Source organism: Centropristis striata, chromosome 23 (genome assembly GCF_030273125.1).
Source record: "Centropristis striata isolate RG_2023a ecotype Rhode Island chromosome 23, C.striata_1.0, whole genome shotgun sequence".
Classification (NCBI taxonomy): domain Eukaryota; kingdom Metazoa; phylum Chordata; class Actinopteri; order Perciformes; family Serranidae; genus Centropristis; species Centropristis striata.
The window spans coordinates 5,609,351-5,630,464 of NC_081539.1; the positions used below are offsets into that span (position 1 = coordinate 5,609,351).

Consider the following 21,114-nt stretch of genomic DNA (forward strand, 5'->3'; position numbering starts at 1 on the left):
CGATTGTTCCCAGTCTGATTTACTAAACTGGTAACAAATCACTTGTTTCAGCCTGTTAAAGGATAATCAGTGGCCTTAATATTGCCATAACACGATGCATTCACATGCTCCTTTGATGCTCCCGTTTCCACAGTTGCAAGCTTTTTTCCCCAACTAATTCTCTTCATGTCTTCATGAGCTTTAAGTCGTTATATGGACTCTGTTTAAAGAACTTTAGTGTGTGCAAAAATATTTAGTTTGCACAAACCAGATCCTATAAACAAAACTGTAAATTGTGAAGCCATAATTAAAAAAATATAATGATAACAACACAAATAGCTCATAAGAGTTTCATTTAAGAGTGGATATCTTGACATTTAATATGGTTTTATTGATAATGATTTTGGTTATTATCAAGAAAACCATGTTAAATGTCTAGATATCAGCTCTTAAATTAAGTTAAGCTTAAACAACACACTGAAATCTGTTTAAAGAACTTCAGATTTGTGATTTTGACTTGTTGCTGCACCAAAACAGGTGCGTCTCAATAAATTAATGATAGAAAAGTTAATTTATGTCAGTAATTCAATTCAAAAAGTGGAAATAACACATTATATAGATCCATAACACACAGAATGAAACATTTAATGTCTTAATTTATTTTAATTTCTTCTAATTATAATGACTATGGCTTACATTTAATGAAGACCTAAAATTCAGTGTCTCAAACGTTCATTCATTTCAGAATCATATTTAAACTCCACTCTCACTCAGATTAAGTCACTAAAATTTCAGGAAATTAGTTTTTTCTTGATTCAAGACATTAATCTTTACACTGTTTCTCTATACAAGGCCAATATAGCAAACTAGTTAGTTTTTGCTATATTGGCCTTGTATAGAGAAACAGTGTAAACATTATATCAGTAGGCCTAATGAACCTCTTCAAGATATTGAGACAATAATATTTCAATCCCGAGAGAGAGTTGTAAGTAAAACTGGTGGAAAAAAACCACAAACTTTCTTAAATCGCTCACACGTGTTACTTCTCTTCACACACCTGCTTCTTGCATGAGGCTCATTGTTTATTTACCTGTAAATCAATCTGACATATTTCATGTTTGTCATGTACAAAACCAAGCTCAGTGTGTTTAAATGAAAGCAGCTGTGAATGACTCAAAAACAAGACCAGCCAGCCAGTGTTTTTAGATGATTTTTAGCACCAAAGCTGAATGTTTACCAGCGTTTCCAGCCAGCTGAGTTAACTCCAGACACCGTTCTGTCACCTGGAGCGCTCCAGTCGTCCAACAAGTCATTTAACAAACGTTCTGTTGTCTTATGTACTGTATCGCTTCAGCAGCCCGGCGCCTTGACCCTGCTCCTGCTCCCACCACCAGCCCCACCTTTCTGACCTCCAGATATTTATTTTTATTATGATTTTTGTATTGTTTTTTTCCATGAGCCAACTGTGAAAAGGGCTAGAGCACATACTGATGCAGTTCTGTCTGTCTGTCAGCCGTTTATTTAAGTTATTTATTTTCTCAAGTATTGCTTTCACCGAGCTATGCAGTAAAACAGTCGTTTAGGGTTATTTATTACGAGAGTTTCATTGTGAATTTTGTACTTTTTGTCCCTCGTTTGGTCCCGTCCACCTCCGCAGCAGCAGCAGCAGCAGCACTGCATGTGGCTAAAGACTGGATGCTTTGAGAACGCTCTTTCTTCAAAAACTGACGAAGGTTTCAGCCTCTAATGGAAGTATTTTATCGTTTAGTTGGCTCTCGATGAAGGAGGTGTCATTTTAACTTATTACAGCAACTTCTCCTGTATGCAAACTGTCACTCACCTGCTGTTAAACTGACTCATTTCAGCATGTTTTTAAGGGATCTGATATGAAAACGCTCCGGTATTGTCCTTTTAATTCCTTGCTGTCCACTCTTCTCACAGCTTCACACTGTTCTGCAGTTTTTGTCTTATTTGGGTAAATCTCCAACGCTCCGTGTCACTGGTAGAAGTCTCAGACTGTACGTTTCCTCGTTAAACGCCTCCTCAGCAGAGACCAGATGTGTGTTTCACTGTGGACGTCATTATTTGTTTTCAAAAGGGGGGAAATGTTTGAGAGCAAAACACGGTTATTATATCAGGAACTGATTTGTGTCTGTAATTTTAGATTCTTTGGAAGTGGCTAAACAAAAATCTGAAGAAATGTCCAAAAGGTTAGGACTATAAAGTGAGTTTTTCTAAACTTCTTACCATCAACCTAACGCCATAACATGATGCATTCACATGCTCCTTTTCCACAGTTGGAAGCCTTTTTTCCAGGTTTTTAGGTGCTAATGGGTTCATTGTTTAGTCAATAAAATGTAAAAAAAATCAAGTAAGATCTGCAAATGTCTCGTTTTGTTTAACCATCAGTTCAAAACTCATTTTCTGTCATTTGTGACAGAGGGGGCATTATTTTCTGCATTATATGCTGTTATTATATGGTGCATATTGTAGATGCTGATTTGCCTTCAATAGGCCAATATCAGCCAATAATATCGTCTGCCCGATAAATCAGTCAGGCTTTTTAAAACCTGGTAAGATAAATTAGATAATGAATTCTAAATGAAAAGGGAAATAAACTATTTTTGCTCTCAAACTGTATTTCCCCCTAAATTTCATACCTTTTTTCCCGCTTTCAATCTTTTTTATTGCTCAAATTGACTGTTTTTATAGTTCTTAAATCTTAAATCTTAAAAGCCAAAAGTTTGATCTTATTTTCCTAATTTATTTTTGCATTTTTGAACTCCAGAAGCTTCAGAAATGTGACAAACAGCCATGATCACACTGTCAGAGGAGGAAACAGGCCTATTTATCTCCTCGTCCCTCTGTGTGTCTCTTTACTCTGCAGCTGATCTCATGACATCACATCTGCCTCTCGCTGCTCCTCCTCTTCCTCCTCTTTCTCCTCTTCCTCCTCTCATGTTGCTGTTAAAAAGAAGAAACGTGTAACCGATGAAGTACTACTGTCCTGATTTATGGCACATTCAGTCATAGCGCAGCATCCTTTAGTCCACCAGTCTTCAGTCTGTCAGTAGGAAAACAGAATAGAGGATTAAAAATAAAAAAACATACCTTGCTGCAACGACTGTATCCGAAAAAGAAAGTAAAATCAGATTAACATATCTTATAATCTGAGTAGAAACTCTTTGGAAACGATTTGTAACTTCTTTCCAGAAATAAATGTTCATATTGGTCAACTTTCAGCTGACTGCTGAGTGGTTTTATGTCCCTGTGTGTGTTTTTTGTTTCTGACTCAAACTTCATTTGTACTAAAACCTTTCATACATGTGAGTGCAGTTCAAAAAGATATAGATATATATATTTATAGATAGCTGATAGTCAACAAGAACAAGTGTCAACTGTAAAAAAAATGAAAATACAAGAAAAACAAACATTTTTAGACATGCACGTAAGATGATAATGATGAAAATGTAATAAAATAGATTTAAATGCTATAATACAGTAAGAGAGTGAAGAAAAAAACGTCATACATCAAAAAGGTAAACAACAAAAATGATGACAAATGAGATTTAAAGAGTACAATAAAATAAAATTATGAATTAAAAGCTACATTAAAAATTGAAAAAAATAAGACAGACATAAAATGTATAAAGGGTATATAAAAATATATGTATATATGTTTGTGCTTTGATATAATAAAATAAAGAAATGTTTAATTAAATGTCTATAAACCATAATATTTTAACACTTATTTTTTTGTTAACCTTTTTATACGGAATACAAATAAAGTATAAAATCAAACTCTTTCCTAAAGTGTAATAAAATAGATTTAAATGCTATAATACAGTAAGAAAAAGAGTGAAGAAAAAAAACTTCCTATATAAAAAAGGTGAAACAATAAAAATGACAAGATTTAAAAGCTGTAATAAAAAATAAAATGATTAAATAAAAGCCACACAAAAAATAATTTAACAAAAAGATTAAAAAGACATATAAAATTGGTAAAGGATAAAAAATGATGGGTATTGACATGAATTATAATAAACTAAAAGATACAATTTAGTATTTTACAACAAATACAATTAAATAAGTGTCTTTAAAGCATAACATTTTTAACACACTATTATTTTTTATTAACCTTTTTATAGGGAATACAAATAAAGTATAAAAATCTAATTCTTACAAATTTCTGTTGTGTCTCTGTATAGAAAATAACTTAATATTTCAATTTGGAAACTACATTAACGAAAAATAGTAACTAGTAATGATTAAAAAAAATGTATAATAGAATAGAATAAATATAATGACAATATATATGAAATAAAAATATAATATGACAAATAAAATATTATAAAATAATAAATCAATAATAAATGTGAACAGTAATTATAGTGTCTATGAGTATTTGAAAGATAGAAATAAATACAAATTGATTTAAAAAAGGGCAAATTTAATGAAGAAAAATGAATAAGTTCCAAGCTCTTGACTTTGCAAAGCTTGAAAACATATTAACATCAAAGTATTTTAAGACTAATAAGCATAAACTATATGTAAATTACAGACTGTTTTTATATAATTTTCTGGTTTACTGAAATAATTTTAATACCCTTATATGCAGCATTTGCATTAATAAAATAGATAAAATATTATCTCGCTTTCTGCTCTGACAGCTGAAGTAACAATGCGCATGCGTCTAGTACGTCACGCCTCCTCCGGCTTGCCGTAGAAAGCGAAAGTCTCCTGAATGAGAATGTCATATGTCAAGCTGGTAACTATTCTTAACGCTTTTGACCTTTTTATCACCTTCACCACAATGTACTCATTAAAAGGTGGCTGCCATATAGTGCGGAATATATGTATAGTATTATACAGTGAAATTAAACGTTAAAATGATCGTCAAATGTCGCTAAATTAGTCAACTGCTAATGTTAGCATGTAGCTAGCTGATGTTGCTAACAGAGTGAATGCTACTTTTTTCATTTTATTTACGCGACGTTTGAATAAGTTTAACTTCCCTGATGTGGTTTATATTATCTTAGTTATTATTTAAAGTGTTTTAGTTAAAATTACAGCCTCACATAACGCTTTATCAGTTAGCTTCATCATCACCAGCAGTGTGTGTGTGTATGTGTGTTGTGCCGGTTGTCCACCAGGTGTCGCTGTATGTCGCCGCTCCGGGGCTCAGCGGCCTGCTGAGCGGCTCCGTGCTGCTGGCTGCCAGCGAGCCGAAGAAGAAGAGCCTGCAGCCTGCTCTGAGCATCGATGAGGTGAGGAGGTGATCAATAACTGACTGGTCATGACCATGCATGGTCCTCTGCAGCGGTGGGAGAAGTAATCAGATACTTTACTCATGTAAAAGTACTAATATCACACCAGGGAAATACTCCACTACAAGAGAAAGTCATGCTTGCAATACCAGTTATTACATCTTGCTCTCTGTGGCTTTGTATTTCACTGCAGTATATAAAAGTCCTGCAGCTCCATGGAATCATGGCTAGAAGTGGGAACAACTCAGACATGTCTTTGTGCAGAATAACACAGTTATAAAGACATAAATCATAAAAAAAAGAAAAAATGCAAGATGAATTTCTCTGATAAATAAAAACAACACTTTTTCAAGTGTCATGAATATTATAAAAATATAATTGTGTCTCCACATATTGTACATATTGGAGTATTTCCATGTTCCCAGTCTCTCCTGTCCTCTCCTCTCCGCTCTGTGTAAACAGCCTCTCCTGTCCTCTCCTCTCTGCTCTGTGTAAACAACCTCTCCTGTCCTCTCCTCTCTGCTCTGTGTAAACAGCCTCTCCTGTCCTCTCCTCTCTGCTCTGTGTAATCAGCCTCTCCTGTCCTCTCCTCTCTGCTCTGTGTAAACAGCCTCTCCTGTCCTCTCCTCTCTGCTCAGTGTAAACAGCCTCTCCTGTCCTCTCCTCTCTGCTCTGTGTAAACAGCCTCTCCTGTCCTCTCCTCTCTGCTCTGTGTAAACAGTCTCTCCTGTCCTCTCCTCTCTGCTCTGTGTAAACAACCTCTCCTGTCCTCTCCTCTCTGCTCTGTGTAAACAGCCTCTCCTGTCCTCTCCTCTCTGCTCTGTGTAAACAACCTCTCCTGTCCTCTCTTCTCTGCTCTGTGTAAACAACCTCTCCTGTCCTCTCCTCTCTGCTCTGTGTAAACAGATTCTCAGTGAATATTTGTCACGTGACTTATTGGTCTCAGCAGAATCAATCATGTCTTCACAGAGTCTCTGAGGAGCAGAATTTAACATATTTTCAGTGAATATTGTGATTATACCTCAACACTGATTCTTGCCTGGTTGTTTGTGTTCCAGCTGCCGTCGTTGTACACCAGCCCGGAGCCCCCAGAGGCTCAGTACGTGGAGCCGGAGGCCGGGCCGCTGGAGCAGAGCGTCTCGTCTCTGAGGAAACTGGCAGAACCGTACACGAGCCAGTGCCAGGTGTGTTCACCCTGTCACGAAACTGTCAACAAAGACGTTTATTAATAGCATAACGATTGGGTTTGGGTTGGGCTGGAACATACTTTTCGTGCTTGAATTAAAGGGTGGAGATGCTCAGGTGTTTGTTTTGGTTCCTTTATCGCTGCAGAACTCCACCAACTAAAATCTCAAATGTTTCCAATCAGTCTCGACTCACAGTAGCCTTAGCCACACTTTTACATGAAATAAATGTAAAATTAGATGATAATAATTATAATAATAAAATGAGATCAGGCTGATGGGGGGCTTTGCAGATCACAGATATAAGAATATATATATATATATATATATATATATATATATATATATATATATATATCTCATTGGTGTTTTATTATAAATATTTCAACTTATTTATTTTTTTAGGCATTTTCATATTGAACTTTTTGAATATGCAAGATGTTAAATATTAAATAATAATTAATAAAAAAAATATAACTATTGTAACCCAGTTTAAAGGAAACTGTCATGGGGATATGATAAATAAATCCAAATAAAGATAAAGTATAATGAATAAAAAAAGCAATATTTTTGAAAATCCAAATTTCATTTTTTCTGTGTTTTGTGTTGCTATATCCACACATTAACATTATGTTTTTGTCCTTTCTTTGCAGCAAACGGGTCAAGCTGTAATGGAGAAAGTTGAGGTTAGTTTCATGTAAAAATGATATTTATTTTCTATGTTGTTGCTATTTTGGGTTTGATGGAAAAGATTGTTATTTAACATTCACGTGTTTGGTTGTTTAATAACTAAACTTTATGTGCTGCTAGTCAAGTGATATTTATTGGGAAAACAAACTTAACATCAGCCTCCTTATGATAATTGTAGTGAGTGTGCTTACTGTGAATAATCTTTTTAATTTAGATTTTAAAGGTCCAATCAATCATGTTTTTTTACAATACAGATAACAGATGTAGTTGCATATATGGTTGAAGATCTTGAAATATATATTCTTTATTATAGTGCATGATGATAAGTATAGCTCTGTTTTTCCGTTGTGTTTACAAACTCTCTCTCTCTCTCTCTCTCTCTCTCTCTCTCTCTCTCTCTCTCTCTCTCTCTCTCTCTCTCTCGTTGATCTTTGGACCTCAGAAAGTTTATAAGACTGTGGAGCCCAAAATCAGCACGTCCATAACAACAGTCACAGGTGAGAATCTAAAAATAGAATATAAAACTTTATTTTGTTCACTGTTCCTGAGTTAAAGAGGGTATGGTTTTGAAATTGAAACAGCATATTTTGCGTGGCAATATTCTATCCATTCATGGCCGCCAAGTATCAATTTTGTCACAGTATTTCTCCGGAGGCTATAGCTAACTTTTTAGGAATAAACTGGAGATAGAACACTTTATAGACTTTTTTTTTTTTCCAATAAACAGCACCGTCACTTGTGGGAGAAACATCAACATTATACATGGTCAGGGCTCTTAACAAAGTAAAACAGAGAAAGGAAACAAATAATCTAAATAAGATGAAACTAGAAGATCTAATGAATCTATAGGCACCATGTACGTCACGATATCATGTTGAGAAGTTGTTGAAAAAACGCTGCAAAGTTTGACCTTTTTTTAGATTTTATTAGAAATAAATTGAGATCAGTGAAGTTTGTTGTTTGTGAAAGTTTGATAAAATGCTGCAGTTGTTGTCGTCCAACATGTTTATTCAGTCAAACTGAACTGAACTGATATCACTTTGTTGGTCAGTCTGTGGGTTTGACTCTCATTGTGGAGAAATAAAAAGACTAAAGTGAGATGAATAGACTGAGAATTTTCTCTGATTTGACAAAACGATTCTTGATTGAATTTAATTTTGTGGACACAAAATGCAGTTAAACAGTTAAATCACAATATAGTGTATCAATACTGACCATATCGCAAAATGCTTAAAATCGTATTATGACTCAAGTATCGGGATAAAATGGTATAATGGGGCCGATACGCTGATTCACACCTCTACCGTCTGTGGTTTTCACTCAGTTCCCTCCGTCTGTTTATGTTTCAGATGTTTATCAGTTCCTCAGTGACCCCCCTCCTGACCTCTACCCCAGTGTAGGGGTGGTGGGCTTCTCTGGCTTCCTGGGGCTTTATTTGGCCAAAGGTAACTACTCTCACACACACACACACACACACACACACACACACACTGACCTGCATTCAGGAATCAGGTCAGGGGCGGCAGACAGGCTGATAACAAGCGAGCGCCAGGCAGTAAAGTTGGAAAACCTGAGATATTCAACCCTCTGAACCTGAACCGTGTTCAGGACGTTTTTTTAATTCTGTCACATTTCTTTTACTAACTGTAGCTTTGTTTTTTCACAGCAATAAATAAGTCCTGAATTTCTGAAATGGAAAGGGATGTAAAGGAAGTCTATACAGAAGAAAGTAAATGTTTGATTTTTTTTATTCTTGTAGATTTTGAAGGGAAAATGTCTAAAAACTGTAAAAACGTGCAGATTTAAAAGAAAACAGTTGCAGAAATTGGACTGTGTGTTTGTATAACTTGGAAACAGCACAGTTATAGCTATTAGTAAGGATAGCTCAAAATGTCTTTTGCAATACAACACAGTTATAATGTAATAAATCCTTAAAAAAAAAATAGAGAATAGAGAATGCAAGTTGAATTCCTTTAATAATTTATTTTATGAAAATTTGACTAAAATGTGCTGTGTGGTCTCAGTCGAGTCATTCTGCTGAGGAGCCCGGAGTTTAATTTATTTATTGTACAGGATCTGACAAGTGCTAACACTTGAACTTTATTTGTGAATTTGATGAAAATATCACAGTTTTGATCGTCGATATACTTTAGTCTCCTGACAGAAGTGTTCCTCACACATGACTGTTGTCAAAGTTGCAAAATCTGATGATGTTTTTACCGTTTTCACCTTCACTTTGATTGTTGATTGATACTGGAGAGATGAAGGAAGGGGAGCAGAGGTGAGACAGAGATATGTGAGGTGAAGGAGAGTTAGTCATTGGAGTTTACGGCACTAATTTGGTTACTTATCAACACAGTCTGCACTCAGAGCTGCAGCAGCTGAACCTGTCGGGGTTATTGAGGTTCTTTAACAGCCTTTGCACCCGACTGCAGCAATAAGCATCATAACATGCACTCAAATGTTAAAACACAGACAAAAAACACCTATTTATATTATTTAGTGTGGCTTCAAGAAGATGCATGATCTCTGCATAATAATAATAATAATACTACGATGGTGTAATGGAACTTTCTGCAGCAGCTCTAAAGTAAAGTGTCCTGGTGATATGATCAGAGCTGCTGTTAATAGCATAAAAACACCACATTTTTCCTACATGCTGTCCATCTCCATAATTTTTGATGGAAGCCACTTCATCAAGATTGCAAACCGGAGATGGCAGCCATATAAAATCTATGAGAACCAATATATCTTCCAAGCCACTTAGAAGGTTAATCTTGGTGTCAAAATCTACATTTTCTGGGTCAAAGAATCATTTAAAGCTATTGAGAATATCACTAGATGATTAGAATATAATAATGTATATTGCACAGAAGTGTAACAGCATATCTGAGACAGAAGCAGAAAACTGCAAAACCTTGTTTTAAATTTTGTCAAAACATTGATCAGTAGAATTTAAATTACTGCAGTGTTTTCTCTCGAACAGGCAGTGAAACATTACTAATATCAGCCACACACACTTCCTCCTCCTCCTTCTCCTCCTCCTCCTCCTCCTCCTCCTTCTCTTTGGTGAAGCTGCTACAGAGGCTGTTAAAGGTTGTTTCTTAAACAAAAATGCATCACAAATGTCTTTTTCTTGTCTTACTTTATACTAAACTGACTGTCTTTGGGTTAAAATCAGTTAAAAGACGTCACCTTGGACATTTTTAATTATTTTCTGACCTTTCTTTTTTATTAATCAATCAAAACAAATTAATCTATAATGAAAATAATACTGCAAATAAGTTGCATCCCAGAAGGAAACATTCCCAGTTTCTGTCTCTGCTACTGAGAATATTTATGTTTCAGTCTTTTTTATTGTCTGTTTGTAAGCAGAATATCTCAAAACTCGTGAACAGAGTTTGAAGAAAGTGAGTTTAATGAAACAGATTGGACATTTCTGGAACATTTTGCTTTTATTCATAACAAATTTAGAGGATAATGCAGCTTTTCTGGTTGTTTTCTAGTTACAACACACAATATTTTACACCTGGTTCAGGTTACAAAAACTGTTTCTATAAAAAATTTTGGAAAATACACACTTTGGTAAAGCTGCTACAGAGAGGCTGTTAAAGGTCATTTTTTTAAACAAAAATGCATCACAAATGTAAGAATTTGCTAATTTTTCTTATCTTACTTTATTCTAAACTGACTGTCTTTCGGTTAAAAGACGTGCCCTTGGAACTTTTTCATTATTTTCTGACTTTTCTTTTTTATTAATAAATCAAAACAAATGAATCTATAATGAAAATAACACTGCAAATAAGTTGCATCCTGTAAGGGAACGTGACTAGTGTTATATATATTTATGTTTTCTGTCTTTTTTATTTGTCTCTTGGTCTGTGTGTGAGCAGAATATTTAAAGACCGTGCGTGCATAAAGTAAAGGTAAAGAGGAAACGGGTCACATCGGTTCACGACTCCTCCAGCCTAACAAACCTTTGCGTGTTGTGTTCAGGCTCCAGGGTGAAGCAGCTGGTTTTTCCTGTCGGCCTCATGGCTCTGACGGCCTCCATGTTCTACCCTCAGCAGGCTGCGTCGCTACTCAAGGTGTGTTTGTTTTTATTGAGGTATATCATGCAAATTAACAGCATTATACAAAAGACATAGAATGCATTGAATGTGTGGGAAATTGTCTTGTTGAGACTTGTGGTAACGTGGCATGTGGTGACCCGCCCTGCTCTGTTCGTTTAATAATAAACAACAAATAGTTTCAGTTGTTGTTGTTGTTCACAGCTGAACCTAACCGTCCAGGGTGAACCTGCCTCTCGGCAACCAGAGTCAAGGATATAATGAATTAATAATTAATATAATTTACTTTAATTGATGTAATCTACGAAAATATATTTAATTCATATAATTTACTTTAATTGATGTAATTTTCTAAAATATATTTAATTCATATAATTTACTTAAATTTCATCTGTATAACTTTAATCAATGCAATTACCTTTAAATTTACTTTAATTCATATAATTTACTTTAAATTAATTCATTTATAAAATGTACTTTAATTTATATGATTTACTTCAAATTCATTTAATTCATAAAATTTACTTTAATTTATATAATTTATTTCAAATTCATTCAATAAATAAAATGTACTTTAATTTATATAATTTATTTTAAATAAATTCATTTATAAAATGGACTTTAATTTAAATGATTTACTTCAAATTCATTTAATTCATAAAATTTACTTGAATTTATATAATTTACTTCAAATTCATTTAATTAATAAAATTTACTTGAATTTATATCATTTACTTCAAATTCATTTAATTAATAAAATTTACTTTAATTTATATAATATACTGTAATTTACTTTATATATTTACTTTAAATGTATTCAATTAATACAATTTACTTTAATTTATATAATATACTGTGATTTACTTTATATCATGTACTTTAAATTCATTTTTAGAATTTAATTTGAATTAATTTAATTTTTATAAAATTGACTTTAGTTTATATAAAATAATTAACTTGATATAATTAACTTTTAATTTTATATAATTGACTTTAATTTAATTCATAAAATGTACATTAATTTATATAATTAACTTAAGATTAATTTAATTGACAAAATTTACTTTCATTTATATAATTTACTTTAAATTAATTTAATTGTAGTGCAGTGATTTCCTTGGACTCCTGCATCTAAAGCTGTTTGGTAACAGCTAAACAGACCGTTCCAACTATTAACTACTTAGACTGTTTCACTTGGTTATATTTATCCACATTAGACTTTATTTACATGACAAGACACTTCAACTCCGATTATCTGAAGTCAGCAAAAACTTCCAGCATCAAAGAGAGAAAAGATTAAAGCTCTGAATCTGTTCTCACCTCTTTATTTAATCTTCCTCTCTGTACTGAAATAAACTCAGGAAGCAGCTGTGAAAGCAGCAACACTGACATACATCTACTTTATTTATTTTCAAAAAGGTTCAAATTATTCCTGCTAGGTGTTTTTTGAGCCACAAAGTTCATCCTGGGAGAGTTAATTTAACGGGAAACCGGTGAGGAAAATCACACCCTCGCCCCGTAAACTGTTTCTTATCAGCTCAGACGGACATCACGTAGATGAAAACTTTCCAGGCCGGTCTCAGCCATTCACCAGTGTGTGTGTGTGTGTGTGTGTGCGTGCGTGTGTGTGTGTGTGTGTGTGTGTGTGTGTGTGTGTGTGTGTGTGTGTGTTTGATATATGACTCGCTTCCTGCTGGGGAAGGGTTGAGTTTCCCTGCAGGAACTCCTGGCTGTGAATTGTGTTTCTGATTTCCACTGATGTCTGCCTCATTCACTGTACTTCCACCCAGAGAGGAAAAACACACACACACACACACACACAAGTGCATGCAGAGACACACCCTGACGCCATCACACTTCAGCCTGCAACACATGAGAGATGAGCCGGGCGGCAGGGCAGATATGAAAACACATGAGCCGAGCAGATAAAAAACAGCCTTTTGTTTGCAAGTCCAAAAACAGGGAGGTGTCATAAAACCGATTCGTTTTGGGGTTTCATATCTTAGAGCAGGGATGGGCAACTGGAGGCCCGGGGGCCACATACGGGCCACACCCTCACTTGAAGTGGCCCTCAGTACAACTACATGCATTTAAGCATGAAATCTTAAAAGTGCTGTGTAAAAATGCACAAAATTACTTCTTGCAATTAATGTTGGTCTGCTGTTCTTGCACTGAAAAAAAAAGAAATCAGAGTAAGTGGTTATTTTTTATTTGCTTCAAACCTTTTGTATTCCTATTTATACTGTTCTACACTGCATTTGAGCATGAAATATGTTAAGTGACTGCACTGTAAACATATTTAAAATTGCAGTTTCATCATATCTGGTTAAGTGCACGCTCCTATATGTGGCCCTGTGGTAGTGAACATGAAAAATTGTGGCCCCCTCCAGCATTTAAGTCTTAGACTTCGACAGACTTTGTTATTCAGTTAGACAAATGCACATTTGAACCAAATTTCAATGCATTGGCTCAGAGTGAATGTATTTTGGAGTGTAACCGCTCTAACCCTTTAGGCCCACTTTAATTTACTCCCCTTTAAGGCCATTGAAGCCAAAAATGTCCACTTTAAAAAAAAATGATATAAAAACTTTACAGATTAATAAAGATTTAATTCTTCTTTTCTCTGCATAAACCTCTCATGGGGAAAGTTTCTGCCCTGCTCATAGCTACCAAACATTCAAAGATTTTGTTCATAATATTTGACATATCCAAGGCTGTGATAAAAACAAATGCCCCAGCCAAAAATGATTTATTATATATGACATTGTGTAATCAAACTGGCATTTAAAGGGTTAAAATGCCCCAAAAGAATAAAAATTTGGTAGTTTGGAGCAGGGCGAAAGTTGTTCAGAGGAAAACCTTGTTTTAAATGTTGTCAAAACATTGATCTATAGGATTTAAATGAAAAAGATTGCATTGGTTTTATGGCTTTTTCTTTTTCTCTTTGAAGTAAACCAGCAGGTCAGAGCCTCGCTAGTACTTGTAGATGTGCACACATGAAAAACAGTTTGAGTGGTTTCTGATTGGCTGACTGGTTTGCACCTATATGTGTGTCCTTGGTTAACTTCTTCAAGTCTGCACAGATGCTGTTTTCCCAGCTGCCTGCCTGTGTTTCTGATCGTATTAAACAGTGGAAGCCTGAGGGAAGAAAGCTGAATAACACTCCAAAGTCAGGCTGAATTATAAAGAGGGAAAAACTGGCAGGCCCAGGTCCCTTGATCTCTGACCTCAAGATGTTTGAATGAAAATGAGCTCTATGGGTCCACATGACCTCACCTTTACAGACATGCCCACTTTATGATGATCCCATGTAGGGTTACCTAAAAATGTCTGGAAAGATGAGACTCTTAAGGATTCAGTGAGCCCAATTTTCGCTCAGTGAAACTAGAGCTCAGTGTATAAAATGAGCCTCTGTGACCTCTAGGATAATCACAGCCTCATGAACCTTTACACTCTATAATGGGTAGATGTTTCCTATGGATGTTGACAATAAGGGGGTTTCTCAGCAGCTAAACAACACAAGTGCTCACTATACAATCGCAAGAAAATACAGAAATCTACAAAAAGTCAAAGGATTTTGAACCCAGATCACAGCATGGATTTTCTCTCCGGTGTTCCTCAAGGTCTTTGTGTCTTGATGTGATATTCTGGAGGGTTTTTGTCCATTTTTATTATATTCTTCAGTAGAAATACCACAAAATCCGGCACCAATATGTGTAACAAATGGTATAACTTGGAAATTGTTGCAACGGGTCAAGGTCTTGGTGAAAAATCCCTCCAAAATACCACATTGATCATTTTTTATCAACTCTGGAGGCGTCAAAAATTGTCAAATTTAGCTGCAAATCTGTGTAACAAAAATGGTATCAACCCAAAAATTGCTGCAACAACTTATGAGAGATAACTGAGCATGGAAATGGACTTCATATAGTCATATATTAATGCAGACTGGATTTTTCTATGATGTTCCTCAAGGTCTTGGTGTCTGTGTGGTATTTTGGAGGGATTTTTCACCATTTTTATGTACTTTTATAAAACATTTAACATCCAAACAAACAAGACAATGTTTATTTCTACTTTATGACCAGAACAACGTTACAGGGTTGAGGTTTGCAGCTTTCAGATGTTGTGTACGTCTTCTATGTGACATTACTGTTAAAAGACTGAAATGAAAGTTGTTTGTTGTGTTTCCACCAGGGGGGTCGGGACTCTGCGGTCAGCTGGGCTCAGCAGGGCCGCAGCAGCCTGGAGACGCTCTGGAAAGATCCTCCGTTTGCTAAAAACAAGGTGAGTCTCAGTGGTTTTCTCCACATATTTAAAGTTTAATCTTTGCCGTGCATGTTGCTGGTTTATTTACTGCTGGTTTAGTACCAGTAGGTCCTGATGTGGTTTAGTACCAGTAGGTCCTACTGCCCTTACTTTTAAACTACGCAATGTTTGACTTTTGCTTTTTATTATTTTATCTTTTTTCTTATCCTGCTGTATCTTATTTTATCTTATTGTATTTTTATTTCCATTTCCCTGATTTAATTGACTGTTTTAACTGTTTTCAATTGTGTCTTGCTGTTTTTAATGTTTATGTAAAGCACTTTGAATTACCATGTGTTGAATTGTGCTATACAAATAAACTTGCCTTTCCTTTATTGTGATGGAATATTTGTTTCTGTTTAGGAGAAGAAAGAGCAAACAGAGAGCAACGACTCCAGCAGCTGAGACGGAGAGAAGACACACAGTAACACACACACACACACACCTGCTGAGAAACACACACACACACACACACACACACACACACACACACACACACACACGGCCACAAATCAGGACTTTTATTTAAGTTCAACATCACACAAACAAACGTGTGTGTGTGAATCTCCTCCTGCCTCTTCAGTCATTCCTCAACACACACACACCTTCTCAAGAAGCAGGCTTCTCACATCAGTCCCTATTCCAGTTTTTTTTCTCCTCCTCCTCCTCCTCTTCTTCTTTTCTTTTCCTGTTCCTCCTCCTATTTCACCTCCTCCTCGACCACCACCTCTATATTCATTCTCCTCCTTTTTTCTTCTTCTTTTCTTTTATTCATTCTCCTCCTTCTTCTCCCCTTCCTCCTCCTCCTGTTCCTCCTTTTTACTCCTCCTCCTCTTCCTACTCCTCCTCTTCTACCTCCTCCTCTTTACTCCTCCTCCCCTTTCTCTTCTTGCTTCTCCTTCTCCTCTTCCCTTTTACTCCTCCTCCTCTTTACTCCTCCTGCTCCTCTTCTTCCTCCTCCTCTTTTACTCCTCTTCCTCCTCCTCCCTCCTCCTCCTCCTCGTCCTCCTCTTCCTCCTCTTCCACCTCCCGCTCCTCTTCCTACTCTTTACTCCTCCTCCTCCTCCTCTAATCATCCCTCAGCTCCTCTAGTTGCTGTTTGTCACAGAGTTGTTCCAGTTTCTGCAGTGAAACTTTACTAATATCAGCCACACACACTTCCTCCTCCTCCTCCTCCTCCTCCTCCTCCTCCTCCTCCTCCTCCTCCTCCTTCTCCTCCTCCTCTTTGGTGAAGCTGCTACAGAGGCTGTTAAAGGTCGTTTCTTAAACAAAAATGCATCACAAATGTCTTTTTCTTGTCTTACTTGATACTAAACTGACTGTCTTTGGGTTAAAATCAGTTAAAAGACGTCACCTTGGACATTTTTAAATTATTTTCTGACCTTTCTTTTTATTAATCAATCAAAACAAATTAATCTATAATGAAAATAATACTGCAAATGAGTTGCATCCCAGAAGGAAACATTCCCAGTTTCTGTCTCTGCTACTGAGAATATTTATGTTTCAGTCTTTTTGTAAGCAGAATATCTCAAAACTCGTGAACAGAGTTTGAAGAAAGTGAGTTTAATGAAAAAGATTTGACATTTCTGGAACATTTTGCTTTTAATTATAACACATTTAGAGGATAATGCAGCTTTTATGAGTGTTTTCTAGTTACAACACACCATATTTAATCTGGTTCAGGTTACAAACACTGTTTCTATAAGACTTTTGGAAAATACACATTTATTTAGTTGCTGAGAGTTTGGTGAGAAGTTGAAACCAGCAGCTTAGTTAGCCTAGCACAGAAAACTGTAAACAGGCGGAAACAGCTAGCCTGGCTCTGTCTTAGTGTGTGAAATGTTTTCATGAGAGCAGTTTCAGGGCGTTTTTCTCTCTTTCCTGTCTCATTTTACGCACTGTGGCTTTTTTCTGCTTCTTTTTTTACTGCAATACACAAGTCCTGTACCACTATGGAAACAAGAACCTTGATGTCTTTAGTGCAGAACAACAGTTGTTATGCTATTAATCATAAAAAAAAACCCAGAAAAAACAAGTAAAAATTAAATCTATATAATTTTTTTTTTCTGTGGGGCTCTACAAGCTTTACATATTGAAATATTTACATTTTTCACAAAAAACTCACAAATCAACAGGAAAAAAACTCACAAACAGCATCTCCTGTCCTCTCCTCTCTGCTCTGTGTAAACAGCCTCTCCTGTCCTCTCCTCTCTGCTCTGTGTAAACAGCCTCTCCTGTCCTCTCCTCTCAGCTCTGTGTAAACAGCCTCTCCTGTCCTCTCCTCTCTGCTCTGTGTAAACAGCCTCTCCTGTCCTCTCCTCTCTGCTCTGTGTAAACAGCCTCTCCTGTCCTCTCCTCTCAGCTCTGTGTAAACAGCCTCTCCTGTCCTCTCCTCTCTGCTCTGTGTAAACAGATTCCCAGTGAATATTTGTCACGTGACCGTTGGTCTCAGCAGAATCAATCATGTCTTCACAGAGTCTCTGAGGAGCAGAATTTAATGTTTATTTATGTTTTTAACGGGATCTGGTTTATTTTCACGAAATTTGAATGACACATATCAGAAATATCCTAATTTTAAGCTGAGATTTGGTTATTTTTCATAACAGAAGCATTGGTCACATGTGACTCATTCATGGACTGCCAGAAAATTTGAAAAGTAGATGATTATTTCTGTTTTTACAGATTCTGATTATGATAAATGGTATGTTTTTTGTGTTTCTTCAAACCCGCCTGCTGCTTTTGGGCTTCAGAAAGTTAGAGTTGCTGGTAGGCGTGTTTAGTTACCAGGTTAGCTGTTTCCTGTGTTTTCAGCCTCCATGCTAAGCTAAGCTAACCAGCTGCTAGCTGCCACCTTAAATATATATTATATCATAAGGATATAAGAGTGCATCACTTTTGTTATCTAACTCTCTGGGAGAAAGTGTTTTTTGTGTGTGTATTACATAAAATGTCGACCTGTTCCTTTAAGCCTTCCCTCTGCTTTATAGAGAGCTGTAATTTATTACTTTGTTAATAATTATTCAACACCATGACAGCTGTGAGCTGATATCTGATATCTCAGTTGTTTCATCTTCTCTCAGTAAAATATCTGCAGGAAAATCACTCATCATAATTATTCACGTCGCAGTTTGATGCTTATTATACCACAGTTCTACAGTAAAGGGCCAAATAATATTATGATGATTAATGATCTGAATGTGTGTGTTGTCCATGTCTAATAATAATGCACTGTATATAATGTATAAGGTTTTATGTTAATGCCATGTAATTAAATCTAACATCTGACAGAGAAAACGGCTTTCTTCATCCATTATTTGAGCAAATACATCTTTTTATTCTTGTCTTATAAGTGATTAATAAGTGATTTTTATTATTATTATTATTAATAATAATAATAATAATAAGTAATTAATAATAAAACAATGTATATGTTATATATGTTACTACTTTTATAGAAATTATATTTTTATTATATTTTAATAATAATAAAGAAATCAAATCATTCAATTTCTAAATCATTTTTCATTTTGTTGTTACTATGTTACTGTTATTGTTACTGTTATTATTATTATTATTATTATTATTTTTTTTTTTTTTTAAACCGTTGAACACGTTTGAACCTGAACATGAGCTTCATTTGTTCCCTTTAAGCGTTATTTATTCAGGAAACCTCATCAAGATCTAGATCTGTTTTGCAAGAAAGATAAAGTGAGAAGAATTCAAATAAAACCAAAAATATTCTCAGAAATATGACTTCTTAATATCTCATGTAAATGGTTTCAACAGCTTGTTTAAAATATTATTGCATTTTTAAACAATTCTAAAAAAATAAATAATTTAAAAAACATATTTATATACATTTTTAAAAAATATTTTAATAATTAAATTTTTAAACTATTTTTTATTTTGTTGTTACTATGTTACTACTGTTATTTAAACAAAAACATTTAAAAAATAAAAATAAAAACATAAAAAATATATATTTATACTTTTTTTGTCATTTAACATCAGACATTAATTTCAAAAGCTTTGTACAGATATAATAAGTCTTCATGTGTGTCTAAAAAGCCACATTTTAAAATGTATTACAGCAGCAGAAAATGAGCCGTGAAAAGAATCAGAAACATCTTATCACAGGTGTGTTAAAATAAAACCCTCCTTAGTTGTTTTTCCTGAGTTTTCTTCCATTTCTTCCCCATTAAATAAATTATTTGTGGGTTGAAAATGACAAAATTTGAGCTGTATAGTTTGTAAACTGAGCTCTTTAAACATGAATGAATATAACTGAGCTGTATAAATCTAAGTGACTTGACGTTATGTGGAGTGATGAGCCGTGTGAGGCTGCAGGTTGTTTGTTCTATAGGCTGATCATGTGAGCAGAGGTCACGTCCTGTGGTGAACCACTGCAGCTTCCTCATATAACCTTCAGAGAGTTCACTGCTCAGCATGAGCTCAAAAACAACCAGAATCAAGAGCTCTCAACTGAATATTTCCGTTTAATCTCCTCCTCCCTCTCTCTGGTTTTGATTTATCTGAGTGATGTAATGTTTCTGCAGACAGAGCGGAGGATATGAAGCAACGCTGTCTGCTGTTTGAGTCAGTCAGGCTGGGAAAATAATTGATTTGAACTCTTAAAAACCACTTAAATGAAGATAAGAAGTCAGCAATAAAAAAAAATTTCACACTCAAGCAGCACAAGACGATGAACTAATCGGGGAGAAATCAGCTGTTGGCTGCCTGGAAGTGAATCAGCAAGAATAAACTAAGTCAAAGGGAAAACGCTCGAAACACACGTCAAATAATCCACAAAGAGGAAGAAGAAACACTATGTGGCGTGTCTGCAAGTTCCTCATATTTTATTCAATGCTTGGTGAAAACTGCACGGCAAAGTAGCAACAATATCTCAAGGTTTTCTGTGTGAAAAGCACATTCAGCACATTGTTTTTAGTGCTCAGGGTCAGACTTCTGGTAACAACATCACGACCTTTTACCGCCTGAGCTCTGAATCACTGGATATTTTGACAGGAAACTGCTCCGTATGTCTGTCCCTCTTTCCTTCTTTAAGGTGACAAACTATCTAAGTTTCAGTTCTTTGTTCCATGTAGTCCAGCCTCAGTGAGCTGATGTGAAACTAGATGTTTAACATGTTTAACATGTTTAACATCGGACGGGAGAGACGAGGAATCACTGCAATAAAAAAATAACAAAATTGTTTGATGCTTGCAGTTGTGGAAGAACATTTCCTTTACTGCTCTACTAGTGGGGTCCGTGTATCTTTTGGTCATTGGATTTTTGATTGATTGATTGATTGATTGAGAATTTATTTGAACACAAAATAAAAGATGAACAATTAAAAACAAACAAACAACAATAAATACAAGACAACAATACAAAACGAAACAACACTTATTTTTGTTCAAAAGGAGTCAAAGCTTATTAAATCCCTTCTCCCTATGTTAATTTACTATATTCAGTTATATAACAACAATACTATTTATAAATATGTATGTATAACACATAGTAATGTAGTATATAAACTTATTATTACCATTATTAACATACATAACTTCTTATTATCTTACACACTAATAAGTACACTTAGACCTATGTACTTGT

At 35.1% G+C, this 21,114-nt stretch overlaps 1 protein-coding gene across 1 annotated transcript; it reads left to right on the plus strand.

Moving 5' to 3' along the window:
• The first annotated feature begins 4,682 nt into the window (after positions 1-4,682).
• apoob (apolipoprotein O, b) lies at positions 4,683-18,808 on the plus strand. The gene is made up of 9 exons (XM_059327288.1): positions 4,683-4,747; positions 5,133-5,246; positions 6,305-6,430; positions 7,084-7,116; positions 7,563-7,617; positions 8,470-8,565; positions 11,117-11,208; positions 15,388-15,477; positions 15,862-18,808. The coding sequence occupies exons 1-9, from the start codon at positions 4,724-4,726 to the stop codon at positions 15,901-15,903; spliced, it is 672 nt and encodes a 223-aa protein (XP_059183271.1). The 5' UTR covers positions 4,683-4,723; the 3' UTR covers positions 15,904-18,808.
• The last annotated feature ends 2,306 nt before the right edge of the window (positions 18,809-21,114 follow it).

What these genes read in the sequence shown, in the direction of transcription:
- apoob (XM_059327288.1), top strand. Translation starts at nt 4,724, where the DNA reads ATGAGAATGTCATATGTCAAGCTG. An exon ending in CTGCTCTGAGCATCGATGAG is followed by an intron (nt 5,247 to 6,304) that starts GTGAGGAGGTGA and finishes TTTGTGTTCCAG; the next exon opens with CTGCCGTCGTTGTACACCAG. An exon ending in AGGCTGCGTCGCTACTCAAG is followed by an intron (nt 11,209 to 15,387) that starts GTGTGTTTGTTT and finishes TGTTTCCACCAG; the next exon opens with GGGGGTCGGGACTCTGCGGT.